Genomic DNA, 27,432 nt, shown 5'->3' on the forward strand with positions numbered 1-27,432 from the left:
GAATATGGTGCTTTCAAGGCTGATTAAATATAGGAAAATCAAGCATTTGAAGTGGGAAATCTTACATCTAACACATGAGAGATTAAAACAGGAAATATTGTATCTAAGCTATTGTACCATAGCTTAAGTCTCTGAGCTGGTTCTAGCTGACAAACCTTCTTAGGATTTTCTCCCAATACAGTGGTACCTCTGGTTACGTACTTAATTCGTTCCGGAGGTCCGTTCTTAACCTGAAACTGTTCTTAACCTGAAGCACCACTTTAGCTAATGGGGCCTCCTGCTGGTGCTGCTCCGCCGCTGCACGATTTGTGTTCTCATCCTGAAGCAAAGTTCTTAACCTGAGGTCCTATTTCTGGGTTAGCGGAGTCTGTAACCTGAAACATATGTAACCCGAAGCGTAACCTGAGGTACCACTGTATCTAAATTAGGTTAATTCTAGTCTACCACTAAGGAAATGATAAGGCCAAAAGCAATCAGCGTTTACTGTATGACAAAGGGACCTTACAATATTGATATATTGTAATATATATTTCAGTGCTGACAATGCAAATGTACCTTTTCAATGGTGCATTGTGCTAACTGCTTCCTCTAGTACAGTGTTTTCCAAACTTGGGTCTCCTGCTGTTTTTTAGACTACAACTCCCATCATCCCTAGCTAGCAAGACCAGTGGTCAGGAATGATGGGAATTGTAGTCCAAAACAGCTGGAGACTCAAGTTTGGGAAACACTGATCTAGTAGTACTCATCTGACATGTTTAATGCCTTCTCAGTCAAATAAGACCATGATGGAAGTTTTAGTTGCTCTAACAGTAGATAGATAATTGGAAAATATGGAAGTATACATATATTGTATTACCATTTGGAACACTCAAGGGGGAAAAATGCCCAAGACAAGTATTGCCAATGTTAAATAAATTTTCCTGTTTTATTTTGTTTTTAAATTTAATGGGGTTTATATACCGCTTAATCATCAAAACCGCTAAGCATTTTACATAAAACAATATCATATATTCAAAAACAATGCCATATCCATTAGCAATATCGATACCAATAAAATCGAATGTTAAAAAGAATTTGACTTTAGTTTTCAAAATACAAGTGAAATCAGCATTTAAGAAAATATACCTAATAAAATAAAATTGTGTGGTAAAATAGCTACCAAAACTATGTGTTTAGTTATAACTGTTTATAAGATGGGTTACTGCAAATGTTTTGGGTGCACGTTGGGTTTGTTTTGGGGAGAATCCTATACACGAATACTAGCCTGTTGCTATTTGGGGGTGGAATTCCATCACACACTGGCAAATTCAGAACGCACAATTCTAGTTGCTTGGGAGGTCTTCTGCAACAAATCTACTTTCCTATAAGAGCAAGCTTTTTGCAGTAAGTAAAGTGAAGGTGAGATACACTGGAAAAGGTAGGATAACCCTTGCTTAGATGCAACATCATCTCATCTCCCCACAAACAAATCAGAATGAATACTTACTTAATTAGCTGACATGATCTAAACTCTCTGCAGACAAATCATGATACAAACTGTGAGTGCTGATCCTTAGAGAGACAAAACAGCCCCAGCCCTATACACAAGGAAAGTATCGGCATATTCGGAGGGGGGGGTCACAAAATTTGCAGAAGTATCCCAAAAAGGCTTCCAGGCTGTGACAGTAGACAAGTCAGCAAAGAATCTTTAAAAAGACCAGTTTTTGGAGTGCTGTTAGGACTCCTTCACTCATGAGGTAAAGGTAAAGGGATCCCTGACCATTAGGTCCAGTTGTGACCGACTCTGGGGTTGCGGCACTCATCTCGCTTTATTGGCTGAGGGAGCCAGCGTACAGCTTCCAGGTCATGTGGCCAGCGTGACTAAGCTGCTTCTGGCGAACCAGAACAGCGCACGGAAACGCCGTTTACCTTCCTGCCGGAGTGTTACCTATTTATCTACTTGCACTTTGGCCTGCTTTCGAACTGCTAGATTGGCAGGAGCAGGGACTGAGCAACAGAAGCTCACCCCGTTGTGGGGATTCGAACCGCCAACCTTCTGATCGGCAAGTCCTAGGCTCTGTGGTTTAACCCACAGCGCCACCCGCGTCCCTCGCTCATACAGCTTTGCTTAATTTCCTTAGCGCCCGATGCAGGAATCCTGCAACCTAACCAAAGCCAACAGCCAAAACAGGCTAAGAAAGTGAAGCCGCCTCAGATGATGACCCCGACGCGGCAGCAAAATGCCCCAGAACTGTCACCGGTGACTCCGACGTCAAACATAATGCCAGCTACTGAAATGGCAGCGAAAGGGGTAGGTTCTAAAAAGGTGGGTGTTTTCCTGGCCATCTAGTGGTATGGCTTTTGGTACAGAGCACAATATGGGTACCAAAATGAAATGAGGGAAGCTGGAGATGTTTAAAAGAATGGAGTCTGACCCCATAAGAAGATGCTTAGCACAACAACAGAGATGTTGGCCAGTGGTAAAAAGATGGTAAAGGGACCCCTGACCATTAGGTCCAGTTGTGGCCGACTTTGGGGTTGCGGCGCTCATCTCACTTTACTGGCCAAGGGAGCCGGCATATGGCCAGCATATTCCGGGTCATGTGGCCAGCATGACTAAGCCGCTTCTGGTGAATCAGAGCAGCACACGGAAACGCCGTTTACCTTCCCACAGGAGCGGTACCTATTTATCTACTTGCACTTTGACATGCTTTCGAACTGCTAGGTTGGCAGGAGCAGGGACTGAGCAACGGGAGCTCACCCCGTCGTGGGGATTCAAACCGCCGACCTTCTGATCGGCAATCCCTAGTCTCTGTGGTTTAACCCACAGCACCACCTGCGTCCCAGTGGTAATTACCGCTAAATATGAACTAAGGCCTCTGAAATAATTCTAGATTTAAATGACTGGAAACAAGGGATTTAAAACTAAATTTTATTTTATTTTTTACAATGTTTTGTTTTCAATTACAATAATCCAGTGGTACCTTAATTATAACAATGCCAAATTATAATGCAATTCTTAATCCCAATCATTCAGATGCCAAATTATATAATTTAGGTGGCCTGAATTGTTTCTGCGTTCCAAAATCTTACTCATCTCAATTACAGTTCATTCAAAATAACAACCCCTTATACAAAAACGGCAGTATTGACGATATCCATTCATCTTGACACATTAAATTATTTAGTTTATAAGTGTAGCATTCAAACGATATCCTTATTCCTTGTGTGTGTGACAATTGTTCTATCTGTGGTGTTCTTCCTTGTCCTTGTGAAAGGTTATATCTTATTTTTTCCTAGCTGTTGCTGCTCTCCATCATGTCTTGGGCGGAGCTAATATCCCATTGTTGTTTCAGAAGTTCTCCATTACTCCTTCCCTGTGGTTCATTGTTTTACCACTTCAACGAAACTAAATTTTATGAAGGTGGTGTGGTTCTTGCTGCTACACAACCTATTATTGCCCGGTGCTAGTTCAGTATTGTTTTAGGATCTCTTTTCATTCATCCCAGTGGCTGGATTCTGGCTTTGCTCACATTATTTCAAGATGGCATAACCTAACTAGGATCCTAGACTATGATTCTACTGCCAACAAATGAATGGATTTTTCTCTGCGGCGCCTAAGAGGGCTCCTGTTGCATCACGGATGGTGGGTCTTGACAAATAACGAAAAATTTAGCAAACCTAGAAGGCAGTCCACAACAACAGCCTAACAACAGTGCAAAGCTTGTTGCTGCACAATGGTGTGTGTGTGTGTGTGTGTGTGTGTGTGTGTGAGGTGACATACTGTAGGGCACAGATTAACTCATTTGAGGGGGCCAAACACAAAGTGCTTTAAGCTTCCAAAATCCTTTTCTTGATGTAGAAGGAGCTACAGGGCCTGTTAAACAAGGAGGGTGCTGTCCAATCTCAGGTGAGAAGGAGTTCCACAGGCCTGGGCCCACTGCACTTGAACAGTGTTGGTTCAAGGCAAAAAATAGGTATAAAAAGGAGAATTCCTGGTTGCCTAGTTTGGGGCAAGTACTCCTTAATGAGAGAACCCCAGCAGAAATTTTAAATCACAACAAAAATATGTAGCCAAAAATGTTTTTTCTGTGAACCACCCTGAGACCTCTAGGTATAGGGCGGTATATAAACTCAATTAATAATAATAATAATAATAATAATAATAATAATAATATAAAGTAAAGCATGGAAATACAGTTTGTTAGGCCTTTAAAACAAGCCTTTCCAAGTGATTTCCTCTTCCCCCGGCATAGGAAAAGACAACATGTTTAGTAAGTTAAAAACTGTTTAGTTACAAACACTTCAAAGGTCAGGTTTATGTGCTTTTCCATATCGGTCAAAAAGGTTGCACAGGCAGTAAAACTTAGTTTAGTTCCAAAGTGGTGAAAGTTCCTAAATTATTGGTATAGGAACTCGAGAGTGGCTTGTGAGAGCCATGTGGTCTGAGTTTGGAGCAACTAGCTCAGACCTCACATGTTGAGCTTCTCAGGTAGACTGATCAACAGGCTTGATTGCCCATTTCCTCTCAATGTAAGGGAAGTGGACATAGCTAAGCCTGGCAGGACAGCTTACTCTATGGTATTAACCCCTTTGTGTACTAATTAGTCTGAAGCATGTTGGTTTATATGAAGGTAGTTATCCCGCAGAATGCACAGCTCCTAGTATGAGCCGTGCATCTGAGCTATAGGGGACCACAGACTCCCCCCAATATCTCAGTGATCAGTTTGGTGGTGATGAGTACACTAACCAAGGTGGGGTGAGAACCACCTCACCTGGGTACCATGCAACAATTAAATAATCAGTATGCATTTCCTGTATAAATGGTCTTCTGAAAGGGAAATAATCTATGGTGAAGTCTTTTTTTTTTTTTACCTTCCTCCTAACTTCCTAAAAGATACTAAATATATATCTTAGATTGAGACCTGCCTATTTCACCCAAGTTCTTGGAAAGAATCCAAAGGGAATTGGCTGAAATAAATAAAAAAGTCCAACATCATACTGGTCATAGTTGGATTTATAACTGCTTTATTTCAAAGGTTCATGAAACAAATGTGAATGTTGTAGTTCCTTTCCTTATTAAAGCCTGTGTTTCTGTAATAAAAAGGGTGTGAAAAGGAAAGCGGATACTACTACTGCCATCATCACAGCGAGCAGTGAATCCTCTCCATCGCCCAATGAACCCAAAATCGTCAAGATCTCCTCTCCGGAAGAACGCGAAGAGTACCTCTCAAAAAGAGACTTGCCAGACTCCCAGCAGCCACTCAAACCCATGAAAAATGCCAAGCTAACAGAACCTCTGAAATACTGTAACGAGATCATTAGAGAAATGTTCTCAAATCATCATGCAGAGTATGCTTGGCCCTTTTATAAGCCAGTAGACGTTACAGCCTTGGGACTTGAAGACTATCATGATGTTATTAAGCACCCTATGGATCTTGAAACTATTAAAGTGAGTGGGGGGCGCAGGGCATAGGGAGTTCATTTGGCAACTAGTCCTGCGAATTCTTCAGATTTTGAAAATTGTATTTTTGGATTTTTAAAGGGTTAAAAAGAAGGCAATCTCTAACAGCCACACAAGCTAGAGTATGGAACAACTGCAGGCTGGCTGTATTATATTTGCAGGGCAGGAGATGAAGTACTGGCAACCCCTATGCCAAACCTTTTCTCATGCTTTCCCCCTGCTGTACCAATTGACCCCTCAGCTGCCAACCTGGAGAAGTTAGAGAGTTGTATCCATACCCTAAGTGGTTCTTTGGTAACTAGTTATTGACTGGGCTTTGGGGGAAGCAGCCAAGATGAAACTGTCCAAGGTGGAAGAACCTTTGCATTGCGATTGCTCTTAATGTCCGTCATGCATGCACTGTGTACTAGACACTGAGCAGAAGACTGGCATGACTCCTGCCAGAGGAGTCGATGTACCAGACTTGCGTTGGGGGAGGAACATAGGATGATGCGAAGCTGCATTAGTCAGACTAGCTCAGTTTTGATCAGCAGCAGTTCTGAGATTGCGGACAGAGGTCTCTCCTAGCCCTACCTGGAGATTGAACCTGTGATGTTCTGCATGCAAAGCGAAGTGGCCCACCTCTGAGTGTACGATTGATGCTCATTTGTGGAAGGAAGAGCATCAGCAGGGGCTAGTAAGAGATGGACGGCTTTTAGAGAGAGCGGAGAAAGGCAGAAAGAGGGAACGATTTTGTTAAGCGTGGTGAGCAGCAGAATGACCACCAAGGCAGAAACTGCATGTGCGTTTTCAGCATGTAGTGCAATAATAATAATAATAATAATCTGGCTGGGTTTCTCCAGCCACTCTGGGTGGCTCCCAACAGAATTAATGATAATAATAATAAAGTGATAAAACACCAGACATTAAAAACTTCCCCAAACATGGCTGCCTTCAGATGTCTTCTAAAAGTCAGACAGTTGTTTATTTCTTTGACATCTGGTGGGAGGGCGTTCCACAGGGTGGGTGCCACTACCGAGAAGGCCCTCTGCCTGGTTCCCTGTCACCTCACTTCCTGCAGTGAGGGAACCGCCAGGAGGCCCTCGGAGCTGAACAATGGGGGTGGAGATGCTCCTTCAGGAATACTGTATGCTTTAACGATCACTCTGGCAACTCTGCTTCAGTTTAATATGCATTACCAAGCATATTTTTCCCACTTTCCGGAACCTTCTGCAGCTAGTGCAGGAGAAATCACTCTTCCCCCTATGCTGTGAACACATTTGTCCACAGGTGGCAAAAAAATGCAGCATAACCAAAATAATAAAATTTGTTGCCAACGATGTGTTTGTGATATCTGTATTACCATTTTAAAGTTTTGAGCTCTTCTCTAGAAGCATCATAAGATGTAAACGTGTATTGGTCCCTCTTTAAGTTGACTAAACAGTATATACTTAAAAAGCCAAGTACTACTGTGGATGGCTGTTAGAACTTGAAATATCCTTATTTGGGCAGATATCTGGGATTCAGGTCATAATCCCCCACATATTAAGTTTATAGGATTAAAATAAATGGTGTCTGTAATTGGCATACGTCGGATATACACCCCAGAATCTGAATCTTGAGAAAGCCTTCTGTTTTCCACAGAAAAAGATGGAGAATTGTGAGTACAAAGATACCCAAGAGTTTGCTGCTGATGTTAGGCTAATGTTTATGAACTGCTACAGATACAACTCTCCGGACCATGAAGTAGTAGCGATGGCAAGAAAACTCCAGGTGAGTGAATTATTGATACTAAAAAGCAGCATTTCTGAAACTCCGCCAAGAACGCAGTTCAGTGCCTTTAAGCAACTGCTGTACCTTGTTCTGCAGCGGCAGAACTGTTAAAACAACCCGAAACTTCATCATGGAAGTTTGTGAGACGGCTAACTTTCTTCTGTTAAGGACGTCTTCGAGATGCTGTTTGCCAAAATTCCAGATGAACCGGCTCCCTGCAGTCCTCTGCTCTACCCCACTGCAAGAAGCACAGCGGCTCTTTCTAGTGGAAGCAGCAGCAATGCCGCCTCCGAGGATTCGGAGGATGAAAGAGCAAGACGCCTTGCAGTGCTCCAGGATCAAGTGAGTGGCAATGCACACATGCGACCTAGCGGAGGTGCGTGCTTGCGATTAGCAGAATGGATGGACCGCTCTATCACCTCTGTTTATCTCTCAGTGTCACAGAATAACCTGCCTAGTTCCTCACCGGCTGTAGCTGAACGAAGCAGTAAAAAAAGAGGCTAACAATATTCCTGATTGCGCCAAACAATTAATGTATGTTCAGGGAACCTGATAGCGGGGAAGAACAGGGACGCGGGTGGCGCTGTGGGTTAAACCACAGAGCCTAGGACTTGCCAATCAGAAGGTCGGCAGATCGAATCCCCACGATGGGGTGAGCTCCCATTGCTCGGTCCCTGCTCCTGCCAACCTAGCAGTTTGAAAGCACGTCAAAGTGCAAGTAGATAAATAGATACCACTCCAGCGGGAAGGTAAACGGCATTTCCGTGCGCTGCTCTGGTTCGCCAGAAGCGGCTAAGTCATGCTGGCCACATGTACGCCGGCTCCCTCGGCCAGTAAAGCGAGATGAGCACCGCAACCCCAGAGTCGGCCACGACTGGACCTAATGGTCAGGGGTCCCTTTACCTTTACCTTTACAGTGCATGTTGCTTATTTGCTGCCTCATTTCTGGTCGGGGTGCTTCACCCATTTGGTGTGGTGGCGTTGCAGGACGGCAGAGGCCCCTCTAAGGCCCCGACATGGGAATCTCTGGTTCAGCCTCCTCTCTGGATAGGTGGTGTGGGCATAAGCCCGCACTGCCCATCAGGAGCTGGATCCTAGCCTGCATTCAGGATTGGCAAATGGGAGTACTATTGTAAAACATCCGTGTGTATGTGTGTGTGGATGTTACACACACACACACACACACACACACAGCCATATAAAAATATGTCGCCATGAGGATTTTTATTGAAATTTCTTCCCGCTAAATAGTGCTATTCGCCACTCTGAGAGATACTATTGACAAAAACTCAGCCCCCCTTGCAGTTACTTCCGGGTTCATGTCAGACAGATAGAATCCGATATTTTCATTGTGCCGTGATGTTAGACTGCCCAGAAAACAGGATAGCACACTTTTGCGTAGCTGGTTGTGCAATGGACAGTAGAAAAGAATATATTCTTCTGTGTCCGGCACATTCAAAAAACATCAGCAATGTCTATCGTTTCTGGGGATGTTTAAATATCTGCACTTGACAAAAGCTGAGAGGGAAACATTCAGACGGGCTAACATGAAGGACTGGAATTATGAATTTTGAAACAGAAGGCTTTTTTTGTTTTGTTCTTACAAAAAGGCAAAACCCGTGATTTCCCAGTTGACTTAAGATCCAGGACAAAGTGCTGCCTTTTGGGAATTCCCTCTGGACATCAATGCCACTCTAAAAATCACAGTACAGTGGTACCTCGGGTTACAGACGCTTCAGGTTACAGACTTCGCTAACCCAGAAATAGTACCTCGGGCTAAGAACTTTGCTTCAGGATGAGAACAGAAATCGTGCTCTGGCGGTGTGGCAGCAGCAGGAGGCCCCATTAGCTAAAGTGGTGCTTCAGGTTAAGAACAGTTTCAGGTTAAGTACAGACCTCCGGAACGCATTAAGTACTTAACCCGAGGTACCACTGTAGTGTCTGGGATAATCCGGACGTGTGGGAGTCCTGGCCATATGACGTTCAAAGAGTGTGATAGGCACCAGATCTGGTACAATACAGCAACCATGTGGATAATGAACCACACAAGCCCCATTGTGTCAATTTTAAATTAAGGATCTGCCATTACGGAAATTAAGATGGGGATGTTTCAATATCTGTAACACAGTTACATTAACACTCATCAGTCACCTCTCAGTCTAAAAATTGGTTTAATCTAAATGTTATTTCCTTATGTGCGACTGCTAGTGTCTGACTGCTACAAAACAGCTTGCTTATTCCCCCATAAATGTAAACTGTAGAAAAGCAAAGCAAAAGATCAATCTTTTCTAGCTGCCTCTCTCTCTCTCTCTCTCTCTCTCTCTCTCTCTTTTAGTACAGAGTGGGGAATTCGTGATCTCTTTGATACGCTCCCTCTTTGTAGTAGGTTTCCTGCCGACTTTAAAAGATGCATGCAAATATTTTGCGTTTTAGTGCTCCCCCTCTTTCTCTTTTCTTTTAAATAGCTTAAGGCTGTTCACCAGCAGTTGCAAGCTTTGGCTAAAACAACCTTACCCAGACTGAAGAAGAGGAAGAAAGGGAAATCTAAGAAGGAGAAAAGGAAAAACAAAGTCAGGAAGAAGTCAGGCAGTCAAAAGAAGAGAAAGATGAAGAAGCTGAAGAAGAAAATGTCTTTGAACATGTAAGATTGCTTGTGGGTGTGAAATTGTACTTGAAGCTGTTGGCACCATAGTTAACTCGTTTTTTATTTTCTCTCTTGCAGTCGTTCAAAGAAAATCAAGCAGCAAGATGAGCCAGGACACAAGTCTGAGAACGAGGATAATGCCAAGCCTATGAGTTATGATGAAAAAAGGCAGTTAAGTTTGGACATAAATAAACTCCCAGGAGAGAAGCTTGGCAGAGTGGTTTATATTATTCAGTCGAGAGAACCTTCACTGAGACACTCAAATCCCGATGAAATGGAAATAGACTTTGAAACTCTAAAAGCATCGACTTTAAGGGAACTGGAGAAATACGTTATGGCTTGTTTGAGAAAAAGACCCAAGAAACATTACGGTGCGTCATGTAATGTACAGGAAAACGTTAGGAGAAACTTGTGTGTTTTTTTTCTAGAGAATTGCTTGGATTCTTGTTCCTGATATTTATTTGCACCCCGCCCCATTTATTTTATGCAGCAAAAAAATCAAAGGAAGAGTCTGACTTTGAGAAGAAGCAAGAATTGGAAAGGAGGTTGCTGGATGTCAACGGGCAGCTCAACTCCACAAAGCAAAACACAAAACGTAGGTTGGAGCACGGAGGAGGCAGTTTAGAAATAATTGCTTGGAATTCTCTAAAGGGTGGAGATTCTGCAGCCCAATCGCACAGTTGTCGGAACTGGGAAAGGCCATAGCAGCGAGATAAACTATTGCACTGTCTTGTCCGGCAAGCATTACAGGCATTTGTTGTTGTCGTTTAGTCGTGTCCGACTCTTCGTGACCCCATGGACCAGAGCATGCCAGGCACTTCTGTCTTCCACTGCCTCCCGCAGCTTGGTCAAACTCATGCTGGTAGCTTCGAGAACACTGTCCAACCATCTCGTCCTCTGTCGTCCCCTTCTCCTTGTGCCCTCCATCTTTCCCAACATCAGGGTCTTTTCCAGGGAGTCTTCTCTTCTCAGACTCAGAGAGCCAGTGTGGTGTAGTGGTTAAGAGCGATAGACTAGTAATCTGGTGAACCGAGTTCGATTCCCCACTCCTCCACATGCAGCTGCTGGGTGACCTTGGGCTAGTCACATTTCTCTGAAGTCTCTCAGCCCCACTCACCTCACAGAGTGTTTGTTGTCGGGGAGGAAGGGAAAGGAGAATGTTAGCCGCTTTGAGACTCCTTCGGGTAGTGATAAAGCAGGATATCAAATCCAAACTCCTCCTCTTCTTCTCATGAGGTGGCCAAAGTATTGGAGCCTCAGCTTCAGGATCTGTCCTTCCACTGAGCACTCAGGGCTGATTTCCTTAAGAATGGATAGGTTTGATCTTCCTGCAGTCCATGGGACTCTCAAGAGTCTCCTCCAGCACCATAATTCAAAAGCATCAATTCTCACCGAAGAATTGATGCTTTTGAATTACAGGCATAGGAGTGTCAATTAAGCCTAAATCTCTTATTAGTGCCTTGAACGTTGCTGCTTTCACACACACACACACACATGCGCGCGTACTTCCCCAAGTCCCATGTTTTGTTCAGATCTTCTCCCTGTGTTACAGCAGAAAATAACGCTGTATCAAAGACCATTGGAGGGCCAAGCCGGCTAAGTGAAAGCAGCAGCAGCAGCAGCAGCACCTCTTCTGACTCCGATAGCACCAGCAATGATTCCAGCTCCTCCAACGGAAGTGATTCTGAATCAGGTGCACTCATTTTCTTTTTTCCTCCTCTTTTTTATGAATAAGCTTCTTGAAACAATGTGTTCAGTGAATCTTGCTCTGCTACTTAAACTGGGGGTGGGTCTAAACACAGGGGGAGGGGAAACACTATAAGTAAGTCAGAAATTAGATCGGAAAAAAATTTCTATAGATAACCGTGTTTTAAAATTTCCTGCTATCTGGCGCCATCTGGTGTTGCATGTTTATAGCGCATTTAAATTGCTGTTTCTTTCTTAATATAGCTGAGTCCTGGAACTTCTTTCACGCCAGACTCTTAAATTGTTAACTGGGCAAGCTATGTTTGTGATGAAGTTCTCCTTGAAGAACTGCAAGAGAGAGGCCGAGCAGCAGCTTTTTTTCTGTGTGTTTGTGTATGTGTAGTGTATGTGTATTTGCAACAACACCTACTGTCCCAATAAGAGCAGGTTGCAAGAGGCGTTAACTAAGGCACTCGTGGGTTAGAAGGACCTGAGATAGAAATGGGAGGGAATGATGTTGTTGTTGTTGTTGTTGTTAATTTATTATTTGTACCCTACCCATCTGGCTGGGTTTCCCCAGCCACTCCGGGCAGTTTCCAACAAAGATTAAAAATACATTAAAATGTCACACATTAAAAACTTCCCTGAACAGGGCTGCCTTCAGATGTCTTCTAAATGTCAGGAAGTTGTTTATCTCTTTGACATCTGACAGGAGGGTGTTCCACAGGTGGGCGTCACTACCGAAAAGGCCCTCTGCCTGGTTCCCTGTAGCTTTGCTTCTCGCAATGAGGGAACCGCCAGAAGGCCCTCAGTGCTGGACCTCAGCATCCGGGCAGAACAATGGGGGTGGAGACGCTCCTTCGGGTATATTGAGCCAAGGCCATTTAGGGCTTTAAAGGTCAACACCAATACTTTGAATTGTGCTTGGAAATGTACAGAATGACGGAGTGACAAAAGTGAAATGTATGTGATGCCAGCATGCGTATCCACAGCCTGAATGTCTAAATTTCTACGTCTTTTACAGAAATGTGCCTGCAGCAAAATGAAAATGGGCAAAAGGATTCATTTTGCAGAGAGCAGCTTAAGGTAAACTCCCCACCCCCCACCCCGGTGCTTATAAAATGTCCACAAGTCTTCACTTATTATTTTTCGTCCCCTTTGACTGTTCTTTTGCACCTCTTCCTGATATGCTAGCACCTCTGAACGCGCTAATTGCATGCAGCAGCATCCTATGCATCCGTTTACCTCTAAAGAGATGTCTGGTCCTGCCTGAATCTTTTCCTCTCCCATAGTTGAGGACTACCCCCCCCCCAATCCTTCTTAGAGTCTGGTTTTCATAGCAGTACCTTCTCTGAAATGCAGATTTTTATGTACAGTGGTGCCTTGGTTCTCAAACGTAATCCATTTCGGAAGTCCGTTCCAAAACCAAAGCGTTCCAAAACCAAGGCACGCTTTCCCATAGAAAGCAATGCAAAATGGATTAATCCGTTCCAGACTTTTAAAAACAAACCCCTAAAACAGTAATTTAACATGAATTTTACTATCTAATGAGACCATTGATCCATAAAATAACTAAAAGAACAAGCAAAGTACTGCAGTCACACAATCAGTAGCTGAACTGGGTTCCACACAGTCACAAAAAAAGCAAAAAAAAAGAGCCACAAAAACACAAAATAAATAGCAAAATGAGACAGACCTCAGCATAACACTCAAAACAAAAGTGTGGCACTCAAATCGGAAGTGTAAAACTCAAAACGGAGCATGTTTGGCTTCCCAAAAAAGTTCACAAGCAGGAACACTTACTTCCGGGTTTGCAGTGTTTGGGTTCCAAGTTGTTTGAGTACCAAAGCGTTTGAGAACCAAGGTATCACTATAACATATGAGGACATTTTCTAAGCTTCACTTTTGCACGAAAGAGGAATTCCAGGGCAGTATATGTAAAAAATAAAAATTGCATATTGACTATAATATTAAAACAAGACAAGATCAAAATGGCATAATAAAATTTGAAATAATCGATAAAAAAATAATTGTGGGCTAAAACCATAAATATAAAAAGCCTCGGCAAGTAAAAGTCTTTAAGCCAACACAAAAAAAGGGCTTAGTTCTTTCAGGAGGGTTTTCCAAATCTGGGGCATCACTCCTGGAAAGGCTCTCTCTATCACAGATGCATAATGCACTTCTCCTACAGGTGGAACCTCATTTGTGATGTGCTGGCAACTCCCCATTCACATGGGGACCATGTTCCGAGCCACCACCAGGGCCAGCCCGATCCATCCCTCCCCTTTCAGGAACCAAAAATGGCAGGCATGTGCCAATCGCGCGCAAATGGGGAGTAGCCTGTACAGGACTCGGTCAGTAAGATGGTGTAAATTTTTGTTGTTGTTTAGTCATTTAGTTGTGTCCAACTCTTCGTGACCCCCATGGACCAGAGCATGCCAGGCACTCCTGTCTTCCACTGCCTCCCACAGTTTGGTCAAACTCATGCTGGTAGCTTCGAGAACACTGTCCAGCCATCTCGTCCTCTGTTGTCCCTTTCTCCTTGTGCCCTCAATCTTTCCCAACATCAGGGTCTTTTCCAGGGAATCTTCTCTTCTCATGAGGTGGCCAAACTATTGGAGCTTCAGCTTCACGATCTGTCCTTCCAGTGAGCACTAAGGGCTAATTTCCTTCAGAATGGAGAGGTTTGATCTTCTTGCAGTCCATGGGACTCTCAAGAGTCTCTCTTTTTTTTTTATAAAATTTTTTTATTAAATTTTCACATTTTATCAAGACAAACACACACACACATAAACAAAGACAACACGTATGAAGTTTCATAACCTTACTTTCCTAACCCCAGTTCTTGACCTCCCCCCACCCCCCCTTCATACATCCTAGTTCAATTAAATTAACTCAGCAAATTCATATCTCTCATCCTTTACATATTATTATTGTATATATATATATTTTAAAAAAACCTTTTACTTGGCCAGATTTTACTTATCCAATTTTCTTATAAATATTAAAACCTTTTCTAAGGTCGACTCGAATTCCTTCCATGAATTTCCCTTTTATCTTAAAAATAAATCATAATAATCAAACACAAAAGTCGTAAAGATTCCCCCCCCCCCAGCCCCGGTTTCTGTCCCTTCCAAATGTCCCCACGTACACAAAAATAGTTTTTAGCCTGGATTCCTCACATCTGAGGCCTTTAAGTCCCTGTCAGTCTCTCTTTGCCAATCTTGTTGGTAGCCCTCCTCATTGATCCTCGGGTTTCGAGGAAGTTCCAGCTCAGTCTCATCAGAATTTCTTCCATCCAAAGTACTTGACACCAGCTGCTGCAGAAAGTCAACCAATCCATACTCGAAGAGGAAGCCCCAGTCATATTTCTTGTTTCTTTTAAATTCAAATATTCCAAAAGTTCCAGGGGCTTCCTCCCTCCTCTTTCGCATCTTTCACAGATTTGTAATCCAAGGGTCTTCTTCTTTATGTTCTAACAATGTAAGCTTGTGGTTGGTAGTCTCCATCTGTACTGGCCCTTGCTCACTCTCCCCCTGTTCCAAAGTTATCTCTTCTGATTCAGCTGCAGATTTTTTCCCAGTCAAGTCCATTGTGCCTTCAGCAGAGTCACTTATTTTAGAGTTCAAGGTTATAAGTTGTTTACTTATAACCGTAGTCTGCTCCTGCAGTTTTCCCACAAGAAAAAACATTCTTTCTAACTCTGCCTGTAATTTTCCATCTGCAGCCATTGTAATGTTTCAATGTTTCCCCTAGGGGGATTCTGGTTACTTAATAGTCTTTTCCCAATAGTCCTTTCCCTTGTTATTTCCCTACTTTGTTTCCAACCACTTTAGTTCAAATGTAGCCAATTAAGTCCAAAAAAGTGTTAAATAATAGAGTTTTTAACTTTCGCTGCCCGTTTGACAGCTCCTTTGACAGCTGTCAAACTCCTCGTTCCTTTTTCTCCAGCTCACATAGAGGACACCCCCGGGTCTGGGGAGGTTTAGACGAAAACTTCTAAAATTCCACTCCCACTCTCCAGCACAAATCTTCTTCTGTCAAATTCGTGCAAATATTATCTTTTACAAAACACCAAAGAAAGAACTCTCCACCTTAGTTCTCCGATCTTTGCTTTAAATTTTCTGTAGGTAGGGGGGTGCGGACTTCCCTTTAGCACATCCCCCGATCGTGCCGAATTCAAGGATAAAATTTTTAAAGTCCAAATTCCAATCTACTCACGGATTAATTAAAGTCCAAATTTCAGGGAAGAAAGTCAGCGGTCTCCAGCCATGGCTCGCGGCTTCGCTCCACTGCAGTAGCGGTCTACTCACAGCACCACGCCACTCCCCGTACCCTCTCCGCAGCCTTTAAAAAGGCTCTTCGTGGGTCGGGGGGGGCGCTTTAGGTGCCCGCCGAGTCACCAGGTCCGCAGGCTTCCGCGCCTGCGGTTTGTAAGGGTCCCCGCGTCGCCGTCGCGGTGAGACCCGTCTGCAATGGAGCCGATTCCCTCCGGAGCTCGGAGGGAATCCGCCATTAACCGGATCGCGCTAACCCGGAAGTGGGACTCTCAAGAGTCTCCTCCAGCACCATAATTCAAAAGCATCAATTCTTCGGCGATCAGCTTTGCTTTTTTTTTTTATGGTCCAGCTCCCACTTCCATACATCACTACTGGGAAAACCATAGCTTTAACTATACGGACCTTTGTTGGTGTAAATAGCCCTGTTGAATTCTTCCCTAGATGCCTCTGCTATATCCAAGGATGTCCTGCGCTATTGTCCCTCAGATACGGAACACTTCACCCACCAGCATGCAGTTTCAGAGATCCACGGAAACGAGGATCGCTCACCAGACGTTACAGCATACCCCTCTGAAACCACGAGAACAAAGCACTGTCTCTCCTCCTGGTAGGTCTTCTCAGAAAACAGGGCTATTCACAAAAGATGCTCCCCGGTGACTTTTGTAGGGCCTTGATTTGGCTTTCCGCACAAACATGTACTCCTTGGAGGAAGATTGACATATGCACATTGCTTTTAAGTGGTCCCTGTTCCCTTGTGGAATTCCGTGAGCGGTACCCTGGGTTTCGTTTCCTTTTGGGTGAGAGAGCATGGGAGACATGGCGAGGTGTTTTTTTTATAATATTTGCTTTATCTACAAGTTGCTTAGAAGCAGAGGCATGGATTTCAGTGTAAGCAACAGTTGCCAGCTCAGAACCTACTTTTAAAAAATGTGTTGTGTGTTCTGGTAATACAAGTTTAAACAGGGCACAAAACGTAACTTCAGAAGAAGCATCAGCTGCCGTTAAGGAAAACTTAAGATTTGTTTTGTGTCGAAGCCCGAATTTCTATCTAGAATTGGCCAGAGTGACAGGCCCATTCACAGTAATCAGATGGCAAATCTGCAAAGTAGATTTAGTGCTTCCCAGAAGGCCAGAACCTTTCAGTTGTACGTCACCCAACAAGCAGTCAGTCCCCTCTTCACAGTCTCATAAGTTTCAACCCAGGCTGCATGGACACCATCCTAAAGGTTTAGAGGAGATCAGTTTTGATTGTCGCCCGTGGCTGTGTACATGCTCAAAGAAAAACTGTTTGCTATTTGTGGTGGGAGGCTGCGGCCCTGGCAAAGATCTGCGCTGGGTGACAATTTGTTATGGGATTAAATTTAAGGTGTTCCTATTGTTAAACCACAGAGCCTAAGACTTGCAGATCAGAAGGTCGGCGGTTTGAATCCCCATGACGGGGTGAGCTCCCGTTGCTCGGTTCCTGCTCCTGCCAACCCAGCAGTTCAAAAGCACGTCAAAGTGCAAGTAGATAAATAGGTACCGCTCCAGCGGGAAGGTAAACGGCGTTTCCGTGCGCTGCTCTGGTTCGCCAGAAGCGGCTCAGTCATGCTGGCCACATGACCCGGAAGCTGTACGCCGGCTCCCTCGGCCAATAAAGCGAGATGAGCACCGCAACCCCAGAGTTGGCCACGACTGGGCCTAATGGTCAGGGGTCCCTTTAGCTTTACCTTTATTGTTATGTACGGCAATACTCTTAAGAGTTTGGGGCCAGTTTACTTAAAGGATCATCTTACCCCAAATGTGTCCATTTGACCATTTCAATTTGTGGAACTGGTACTTTTCCAAGTGGCACTTCATGTTTGTTCAGCACTTGCAAGACATCCGTATTTTAGCACCTCTCAAACTCTCTGCCTATTAAGATTAGCTTTATTGTCTTTATTTTATTTTTTGCCTATTAAATCTGTTTTGTTTAGGCAAGCCTACCTCATATATAGTGGTGTTATATATTATTTGCTTTTAAAATGGCTACCCCCCCTATATTTTTATATCATACATTATCTAGGGTTGCCATGCTTCCAGAATTTCCCAGACACAGCCAGGATTTGGCCATCGGAAACAGTGCCCGGGCAAAAATGGCTGTAGTTCATCTGGGGAAATCCGGACGTATGGCAACCCTGTCTGAAGTGTAGATTATGATGAATATCCTTTAAAAATAGCTCAAAAACTTGAGCTTTTTTTCAATAGAAATTTAGCAACTTTGTCCCTACTCCCCCCAAAAAAGCAACCCTACCTTATATAAATTGATAAGAGATGTTTTTGAATACGTGGTATATTCCTTGCTAAGTAAGTGAATACTAAGGTAAAGGTAAAGGATCCCTGGATGGTTAAGTCCAGTCAAAGGCAACGGTGTGGTTGCAGTGCTCATCTCGCTTTCATCTCGCTGAGGGAGCCGGCATTTGTCCACAGACAGCTTTCCAGGTCATGTGGCCAACATGACTAAACTGCTTCTGGCGCAAAGGAACACCGTGATGAGTGCCAGAACGCACGGAAACGCCATTTACCTTCCCGCCGCAGCGGTACCTGTTTATCTACTTGCACTTGATGTGCTTTCAAACTGCTAGGTTGGCAGGAGATGGGACAGAGCAACGGGAGCTCACCCAGTCGCAGGGATTCGAATCACAGACCTTATGATTGGCAAGCCCAAGAGGCTCAGTGGTTTAGACCACAGCGCCACCCGCGTCCCTGTAATACTAACCAGTAACAAAAGGCATGAGGCAATCTGTAGACTGGTCCACGGGCATCACCCTACAAAGTGCATTTTTAGAGTAAAGAGCCATCCCCAGTGGGATCCCGACTGAAATTACTTAAGTGTGTACGTGGTTTTCCTCCTCTGAATGCTAGAACCCTCATGTTTGTTCAGCTTGGATTGTTTGCACATGGCTTCATTAATTGGGTGCTGTACTCTGAGGCAATGACATTCTTCTGTTTTTATCTTCCCTCCTCTGCTTTTTGCAGGTATAATAGCTGTTGTTTCTCCACTGCACTGTACTCCAGTTCAGCAAGCCACTCAAAGTAGCTTGTTGCCAATGGCAGTCAACCCATCCATTATCCAGTCTCCCCACATGCACTCAAAGGTGAATATCGCTGACAAAATCGTTTTTAAAATTGCATTTAACTTTTAAAAAACGCCTAGTTATTTGATACTTCTGGTGGTTTGCCTTCACAGAATGTTATTAAAAAAGAATATTTTTTTGTCCCTTGTTGACATAGTTGGCAATATATTGGATCTGAAGGCTCCCTTCCTTCAGCAGAAGGAGTTTCTTCTGATGGGAGAAGGGGACTTTTGGACCCAACCCAAGGGTTCCAGTTCCACCCGGTATTCAATATACAGTTGTACCTTGGATCCCAAACACCTTGCGACTCAAACGTTTTGGCTCTCGAATCCCCCAACCCAGAAGTGAGTGTTCCTGTTTGCGAATACATTCTTTGGAACCCGAACATCCGACGGGGTTTCCGTAGCTTCTGATTGGCTGCAGAAGCTTCCTCTTTCCTGCATCCAATCGGAAGCTGCGCCTTGGTTTCAGAATGTTTTGGAAGTCAAACAGACTTCCAGAACTGATTCCATTCGACTGTATACAGTTGTTGAATTTGAAATAGCTAAGGGAACGTATTGGGATCTAATAAATTTGGATATTATTATTTTTTGTTTTTCGTTTTTGTTTAGAGAATATGAGCTCTCCCAAACAGATTTTTGGGTGAAGAATTTTGGGTGAAGAAGCCATTGAAAATTAAAGACCTGGTTTTTGCAGAAATAGCTTTATGGAGAGCCATGTAGCCGCTTCAGCCTTTTTGACCTTTTTCTTCCACAATGGTGGCTGTTTCTCCAGTACTGAAGGGAAAATGTACATTGTGTGAGAAGCAGGGGGAACTACAAAATGGCACATGCTGCCCTCCATCTCCAAGAGAACAAAATCCCCATGGGATGAGGGAGATGGATGGCTGACACCTCTCATGGAATATTTCTCTAAAAGACCTTGAATCTTCCTGCAGGTATCTTGTTCTTCCTCTTCGAATAGCCTGCCGGGCAGTAGCAAAGAAAACGGGAAGGCATCACTGTATCAGGCACAGACATCTGCTGTCCATACACAAGCCTCTTTGGGAACTGCTGGCTCGAAACCGATTAATCAGGAACAAAGTATGTATTCTGGCCAAGCAAATACAAACGTGACTGGGATGTAGACTTCAGAATAAATGTTTGTGGGTGTTCCCAGTCCAGATAAAGTGGTACAAAGCGGTACAGTGGTACCTTGGGTTACATACGCTTCAGGTTACATACGCTTCAGACTCCGCTAACCCAGAAATATTACCTTGGGTTAAGAACTTTGCTTCAGGATGAGAACAGAAATCGTGCTCTGGCGGCGCGGCGGCAGCAGGAGGCCCCATTAGCTAAAGTGGTGCTTCAGGTTAAGAACAGTTTCAGGTTAAGAACGGACCTCCAGAACGAATTAAGTACTTAACCCGAGGTACCACTGTACTCTGTTTTGTTGGTTTATCTAAATGCTGTGCCACACTGGCAATTGGATAAGCAGATGGCCTTGTGGGACTCGCATATGTCAGGGGACTATTTAAAGGGCGACACAGGCTGTCATCCAGATCTGCTTGAAACAGTTTTGCTGCTGTTTCAGTGAGATGTGGATTATGCAAAGAGGCCAACTGCATGAAAATATGTCCTAAAAGCAAGTGATCACCGTGCGGATTTAATCTGATTGCTATTTAATCCGATTGCTAATATTAACTAATCTTTCAATTTCCAAAGTAGTAGGAAATTCTGGGTGATGCAATGCAATGAAGTGCGTTGCGGGTAACTTCTCTAATGTAAAATTCAGCGGAGGGGAAATTCTGTGGATTTCATTGTGAAATATTCAGGCTTCGCGATATACACACCATTCTAATGTTGTCTGAAGGGTTCCGAAGCACTTCCACCTGGAGCTAGATTGGGTGGCTCCTGTGGACCATTCAGACTGCTGCATTCTGGACCCTATTGTTCTAGGACCAATCAGACTGCTGCCTTTTGGATCCTATTCAACTCAGTACATAACAGTACAGATACCAGATCTGCTCTCTTAGGGTCAATGCAGGTCAGAATCAATGAAAGCAGAATCTTGTATGGCTGGTGGGGTGTTTTTTTTAGATAGTTTACTTCCCTGGTTTAGTGCCGTATCCTAGGGGAAGCTATTCTCTGGAAAAAGCGAAATCACAGTACAGTCTGATATATATTTGCAGCAGCTGACATCACTGACACATACAAGCTGCAAACTTTTGCACAATGAGAGGTGCAAGTGTGACTAAGTTGGGCATCTTTTTGTGCCGGGTACCTTATTCACAGCTTCCTCCTCACAGGCAGCATTTTGCAGGAGACTCAAGAGGAACAGAGGAAAACATAATGTGATTCAGCTCACCCTGTTTTATAGCAATTTAAATTATAGCAATTATTTATAGTCTTAAATAAATGCTTTAAATGATTAATCATGCTGAGATTTTTATTTGCTCTCAAGTTATGTATGCCCTCTGTATTTGATGGTTTGTTTCCAATGAAGCCATTGAACAAGCTAATGCCGCCTCCCTAAATCTGCTCTGGGATTTTATGTAGTGACTTACTCGCCTTTGATAGAGCCCTCTCTTCCCCAACATTTTTCGCATTTTAAATCTTAAAACAAAAGCTTCCAGCAGCGCTCAGAAGCCTATCTACCAATCCTCTTGCCCTCCATATACTAATTCCTTCAACATATCCAACACCATTGAGTTAAAGTGTACTAGAATTGAAGTGGAATTGAATCTGTTAGGGCTTATCCGCATTTACCTTTCTCCTTGCTGTTTCCAGACACAGGCCTGCACTTAAATACTCTGTGTCCAAGCATTGTTGTTGTTTTTGCCCTAGAGCAGATGTAAATTAGGGTTTTCCTCTGATTGCCATTGGCTTTGATTGAGCTTTAAAGAGCTGGTTTTTGCGAGGTTTTTTTGTGTCAGTGTCACGTCAGGAGGTCCTTTATTTATATAGTTATTTATTTGTATTGGCATTGCGAGAGATGGAGGATTCAGAGCATGGCTGGTTGCAATTTGGCTGGTTGTGGAGTGGTTTGTTTGTATGCATGAGGGGAGTGTTGCTGGGTCAGATTAGCCGTATTGATTTGTATGCTGTTGCAGCGGGGGGGGGGGGTGCATGGCAGGAATAGGTCAGTACGTTTCCTTGTTTCTTTGTTTGTTTTATAACACACACACACACACAAAGAATCTTTAATAAAAACGCAATTTAAAATAAATAAAGAGCCAACTTTTTGAGGGAAAAGCTCCAAGGCAAAGAAACACAACGACGACAACAACACACTCAGACACGGACCCTTTAAGTGTGGACCGTGCCTGGAAAAGCTGGAGGAAATGTATGTGTGGATAAAGCCTTAGTGAATTATACTACTGGCAATATTTGTTCTCATCGCCCAGTTCAGTTCTTGGCCATTTGAAGCTCCCTTTTACCTATGGGAGCCAGTAACTCACATCCATCAACATAACACAGAATTTACTTTTTGGCATACGGTGAGAGAAGTCTTATTTTCCTGATGCCTCTTGATTTCTGCCAGTGTGAAACCCGCCTATGGCTACAGCACTGCACCAACGGGGCACTGGGAGGCAGGCAGAAACCATGCACAAATGGTTCTAACAACCATCATGTATTGCAGTGGTTGGTTATGGGGAGAGAACAGGGCCGCGTAATGTTTTGCTTACAATCCTGAACAGTGGTACCTCGGGTTACATACGCTTCAGGTTACATACAACTCCGCTAACCCAGAAATATAACCTCGGGTTAAGAACTTTGCTTCAGGATGAGAACAGAAATCATGCTCTGGCGGCGCGGCGGCAGCGGGAGGCCCCATTTGCTAAAGTGGTGCTTCAGGTTAAGGACAGTTTCAGGTTAAGAACGGACCTCCGGAATGAATTAAGTACTTAACCCGAGGTACCACTGTAGTAACTCCAGTCCTGAACTACACCTTAATTCAGAGGTTTTCAACCTTTTTGAGTCCATGGCTTCCTTGACCAGCTCCATTCTTTCTGCGGCACCCCTGTGGGGCTCAGGAGCCCAGTTACATCACCCCTTGCCTGCAGAGCCGGCAGCCCCTCACTCCTTTTCGAACACCATCCCTTCTGAAGTGTTCCTCTCCTTTCCCCTCTTCTTGGGAGTCCTCCAGGCAGCGCCAGAGACACAATTCATTTGAGGAGCTTGTAGCTAAGGTTGTTGCAACAAACAGCCTTTGGGAGGCAGAGATGCAAGAGGGCATCAGAGGAGGGATGGAAGGAAAGAGGGACAGAGGCCAATGTTGCCTGCAGCACCCCTGACCATCATTCAAGGCACTCAAAGCACACTGGTTGAAAACCCTCTGCCTTAATTTATCAAATGCTTGCTCTGAAAACTTTGAGGAATAGGGAGGAATATAACTTTCTGAGGATGTTTGTGGCACGTGAGCATGCAGCTTCTTTTATTGAGGACTTTCCATTGGCAGCATAGAGACTCTTGCGTGCGTATAATCGGTCGAAAGTGAATTGTGAGCTTTATGCCATCCGTAGGTTTTTTGGGCTGACCTATTTGTTTGGAGAAAGTGGAAGCCGGCTGCCTGGGGAGTTTTATTCCAAATGCAAGGTTACTTAGTAACAGGCTCTTCTCCCCTGAGGAACCTCAGAAAGCGCATCGCAGGGAGGCAAAATGGTCCCTGTTAGGATGGGAGGGAGGGAGGAAACGAGTAATGGGGAATGTGCATCTTTTACACACACTCAAGAAGGCATCCGAAAATAGACAGCTGCAGCCGCACAGGGAGTTCTTGCCCTTCTGCTTACTTGGAAATCGCGCAAAGTAAACAAGCGACAAATAAAACCGTTTCAAGGCTGAGGAGTGGAAACATAGCCTGTGATTCAAATGGATAGAAGCTAAGTTAGAAGCCCTCTGCTTTATTTTCTCCTCTGATAGCAAGAGATTTGGTGGAGGTGTTCTCCGCCCCCTTGAAACTCGCTGCCTTGTCACTCACGGCTTCTGTTTACATTCCAGAATTGAAGACGGGTTTTCCAGATGGTCCATGTGGGCAACGTATGACTGATTCTGCACATGCCGCTGTTGCAGCCAGCTGCTCCGATAACAGCGAGGGCAAAAAAAGGAGAGATGCTAAACCTCAGATTCCTCTAGCAAAGGTAATAATTTGCTGCCTTGTAAGATAACAGCAAAAAGCAGAGGCTGATTTGTGTTGCCAACGAAAGTCGGCCTATGTAGATAGCTGGGGGTGAGAACAGCACCTTTGTCATCAGGCTTTGAATGGGTTTCTAGTGACTATCCCATAAAAGCACCTACCCCAAAGGGAGCTAGCCAGTGCGCATGTCAGCAGTCTTGAGTGCGTGGCTGACCCAGTCACACCACCCGGTGCCCCATGCTCATAGTTGACAAAGCAATTTGATCTGCTTTTTGATATGTCCAAGAGGACATCTAATAAACACGTCCCTTAGAATGGATTTGTGTTAGCAATTTCGCCTCCCTCCCCAAAAAAGAAAACCCACTGACTAAATATTCAACCCGAGATGGGCATTTAGCTGAACTGCAGGATATGGCAAGGGGATCCTGCGATTAGTGGATTCCACAGCCACCATTCGTTGGACAGCTGTCAAAATGTATCTTGTCCAAAGTGTTACATAATTTTCATGTGATCTGCAGAGAATTCTTGCCTCCCCGGTCAAAAACAGCTTTTGCGTGAGTCGAAGGTTGCTTTGACACTAGGGATTTTGACCCCGCTGAGACGTTCCTTTGACACAATCGGCTGGGAATGGAACGGAATTAAAATAGTGGTTCTAAGTGACATTTCATATAGTCCCATTATCCAGTACTATTAAGCTCCTTTGCTTAGAAACAAATCCCATATAGGCATCTAATTGCTTCCCATTCAATATTCCATAAGGGATGAATCCCCACTTTGTTAATTTTTCCTCATGGTGGAGAGTGGTGACCAGTAAGTTAGCTCCATTTATCATTCTAGTACACCATTCCCCATTTGGCCTCTGTGAATTTGAGTGATAATTTCTGCAGTCAATTGTTTTTTTCCTGCTTGTTTAGGCTTCGCATGCAGTTCACAATCTTGATCATCTGGAGTAGGGCTGGGGAACATGTAGTAGTAGTAGTAGTAGTAGTAGTAGTAGTAATAATAATAATAATAATAATAATAATAATAATAATAATAATAATAATTTATTATTTATACCCCACCCATCTGGCTGAGTTTCCCCAGCCACTCTGGGTGGCTCCCAATCAAGTGTTAAAAACAGTACAGCGTTAAATATTAAAAACTTCCCTGAACAGGGCTGCCTTCAGATGTCTTTTAAAGATAGGATAGCTGCTTATTTCCTTCACATCTGAAGGGAGGGTGTTCCACAGGGTGGGCGCCACTACCGAAAAGGCCCTCTGTCTGGGCCTCCAGATTTTCCTATCGGCTCTGTCCATTCAGCACGTTGTCTGGGGCTTGTAGGAGTTGCAATCCAGAAACATCTGCATGGCCTCATGTTCCCCAGCCGTGTTGTGGGGGCCTAAATTGTTCAGGGAGCTTGCACGAGTCCAGCAGGTTTCCCACTATATATGTTTCTCTCCGAGTGACAAGTTAGCATGTCAGTTCCTGCTCTCTCTCGCACGTGTTTTTAATTGCCCGGTAGGTTATAACACCTGAATGGGGCTACAGTTCTGTCCTAAACCAAGTGCTGATGAGTTTCTTAAGGTATCATGATTGCAACCACCACCACCACCACAAAATCCTCTCTGCCTGCTATTTTGCTTTTGCGGTCCTGCCCGAGGTGGAAAACTCTGAACTTGCTTTTGTTTAGAGCTGAGAAATGCTCTTCTGTTTAATTTCAGGACATCAAAGTCAAGCATGCGGATTCCTGGACAAGTTTAGGTAAAATGATCCCTGCGCCGGCCCCAATCAAATCCTCCAATGAAAGCTTCAGGCAGTTCCAAAAAGCAGCGCTAGAAAAAGAAGAAAGTGAGTGGGCAAAGGACCGCAAAAGGCAATTGGAGCAAGCTGAGAGGAAACTGAGAAGCCTCCCTCAGGAAAAAGAGAGGTTTGCAATTCTATATAATTAAATTGAAAGGCTGTATTTCACATGTCCATTTAACTACGCTCATACTGAGTGGTTTCCAACTGGGCTGTTTTGTGGCAATGTGGAACTGATTCCTATTTGAGGGGAAATAATTAGAGGCGATAGCTAGTCACCATGTTGGTAAAACAGCAGCACGGTCTATTGAGTATTATTTTCAAGGTTACTCTGATGTTTGCATATGCCCATGTTTATACTTCATCAATGTGAACTGACTGTTGGCAGAGATGAGTATTTGAGCTTGTTAGTAACTCTGTAGCTGCCGCTCTGCTAGCAAGCATAAAGTAACATTTAAAATTATAACTTTTCCAAAGTGTCCACGGGTATATCCATTTGGAGACATAACTGGGAAAACTACCGTAACTACAAGATCAGTGTCGCCCAAACTTTTGGTACTGACTTTTTCTGGTTTAAAATTAAGTGCGCATCTTAATCCACGCTTGTGCGCTTTATTGGCCAGCACAAACAAGCTTTTTGTTTTCACATCAACAAAGTCGATGTGTGATCAGAGCTGTAACAGAGGGGCTTTTTTTGGACAAGGGCAGCAGTTCTGATATTTTTTTTATTTTTTATTTTTATTTTATTTTTTTTGCATTGTTGTCAGTTAGGGAATCCCAGTGCATCATTATTAATCCATCTCTTGGGATGCCACTGCCTATATTTTCGCAGGTGCTGGATAGCGCGGGTGGGGAATCAGTGCTGGATGGCACCTCTCTGCTTCCATCAGCAGAGTGGTGGGATACATCTAATATGGCGGATTTTTTGCAGTATACTTCATCCCTTCTTGCAGTACACTCAGTGGCAGAACTAGCCGATTGGGTGCCTGGGGTGGCGCGCGTGCCCTGCGCCCAGGGGCGGGGTCAGCCGCCCGTGGGGTGGGGCGAGTCGGGGCAGGACGCTCCGTGGGGCCTCCGAGGAATCTGCCTGCCTCCTCCCATTCATCCCCCCACAGCTGAGGGGGAAGCGGCGGGCAGACAGTCTGGGCAGCGTGGAGCCTGCAGGCACCCAAGCCACCGCGTCACTCCCAGGAGAGATGCGTGGCTCGGGCGCACTGCAGGCCCCATGGGGAGTGCTGCCCAGCATTTTGTCACCCCCTCACTGGTGACACCCAGGGTGCACTGCCCCCCCCGCCCCCTTCCTCCACCCCTGAGTACACTGTTTAGGAATTGACACGCAAAATCCTTGCAGATTGTTGGTTACGTTTATTCCTTCAGGGATGTGGGTGGCGCTGTGTGTTAAACCACAGAGCCTAGGACTTGCCAATCAGAAGGTCGGCGGTTCAAATCCCCGTGACGGGGTGAGCTCCCGTTGCTCAGTCCCAGCTCCTGCCAACCTAGCAGTTCAAAAGCACATCAAAGTGCAAGTAGATAAATAGGTACCGCTCCAGCGGGAAGGTAAACGGCGTTTCCGTGTGCTGCTCTGGTTCGCCAGAAGCGGCTTAGTCATGCTGGCCACATGACCCGGAAGCTGTA

General features: G+C 44.3%; 1 protein-coding gene across 10 annotated transcripts in view; it reads left to right on the forward strand.

Moving 5' to 3' along the window:
- BRDT (bromodomain testis associated) overlaps positions 1-27,432 on the forward strand; it is a 66,259-nt gene that overhangs the window by 37,489 nt on the left and 1,338 nt on the right. For 6 of the 10 annotated variants that reach the window (XM_079981209.1, XM_079981215.1, XM_079981216.1 and 3 more), the window contains 14 exons: positions 2,121-2,305; positions 5,087-5,431; positions 7,067-7,195; positions 7,364-7,537; positions 9,661-9,836; positions 9,918-10,210; positions 10,330-10,434; positions 11,392-11,532; positions 12,550-12,611; positions 16,247-16,412; positions 18,803-18,921; positions 19,838-19,982; positions 23,880-24,019; positions 25,719-25,924. In XM_079981209.1, coding sequence (XP_079837335.1) covers positions 2,121-2,305; positions 5,087-5,431; positions 7,067-7,195; positions 7,364-7,537; positions 9,661-9,836; positions 9,918-10,210; positions 10,330-10,434; positions 11,392-11,532; positions 12,550-12,611; positions 16,247-16,412; positions 18,803-18,921; positions 19,838-19,982; positions 23,880-24,019; positions 25,719-25,924 — 2,386 coding nt within the window. The remainder of the gene's footprint in view (positions 1-2,120; positions 2,306-5,086; positions 5,432-7,066; positions 7,196-7,363; positions 7,538-9,660; positions 9,837-9,917; positions 10,211-10,329; positions 10,435-11,391; positions 11,533-12,549; positions 12,612-16,246; positions 16,413-18,802; positions 18,922-19,837; positions 19,983-23,879; positions 24,020-25,718; positions 25,925-27,432) is intronic. The other 4 variants (XM_079981213.1, XM_079981211.1, XM_079981212.1 and 1 more) reach the window with 4 other exon arrangements.

This window comes from Podarcis cretensis (assembly GCF_951804945.1).
Source record: "Podarcis cretensis genome assembly, chromosome: 6".
Classification (NCBI taxonomy): domain Eukaryota; kingdom Metazoa; phylum Chordata; class Lepidosauria; order Squamata; family Lacertidae; genus Podarcis; species Podarcis cretensis.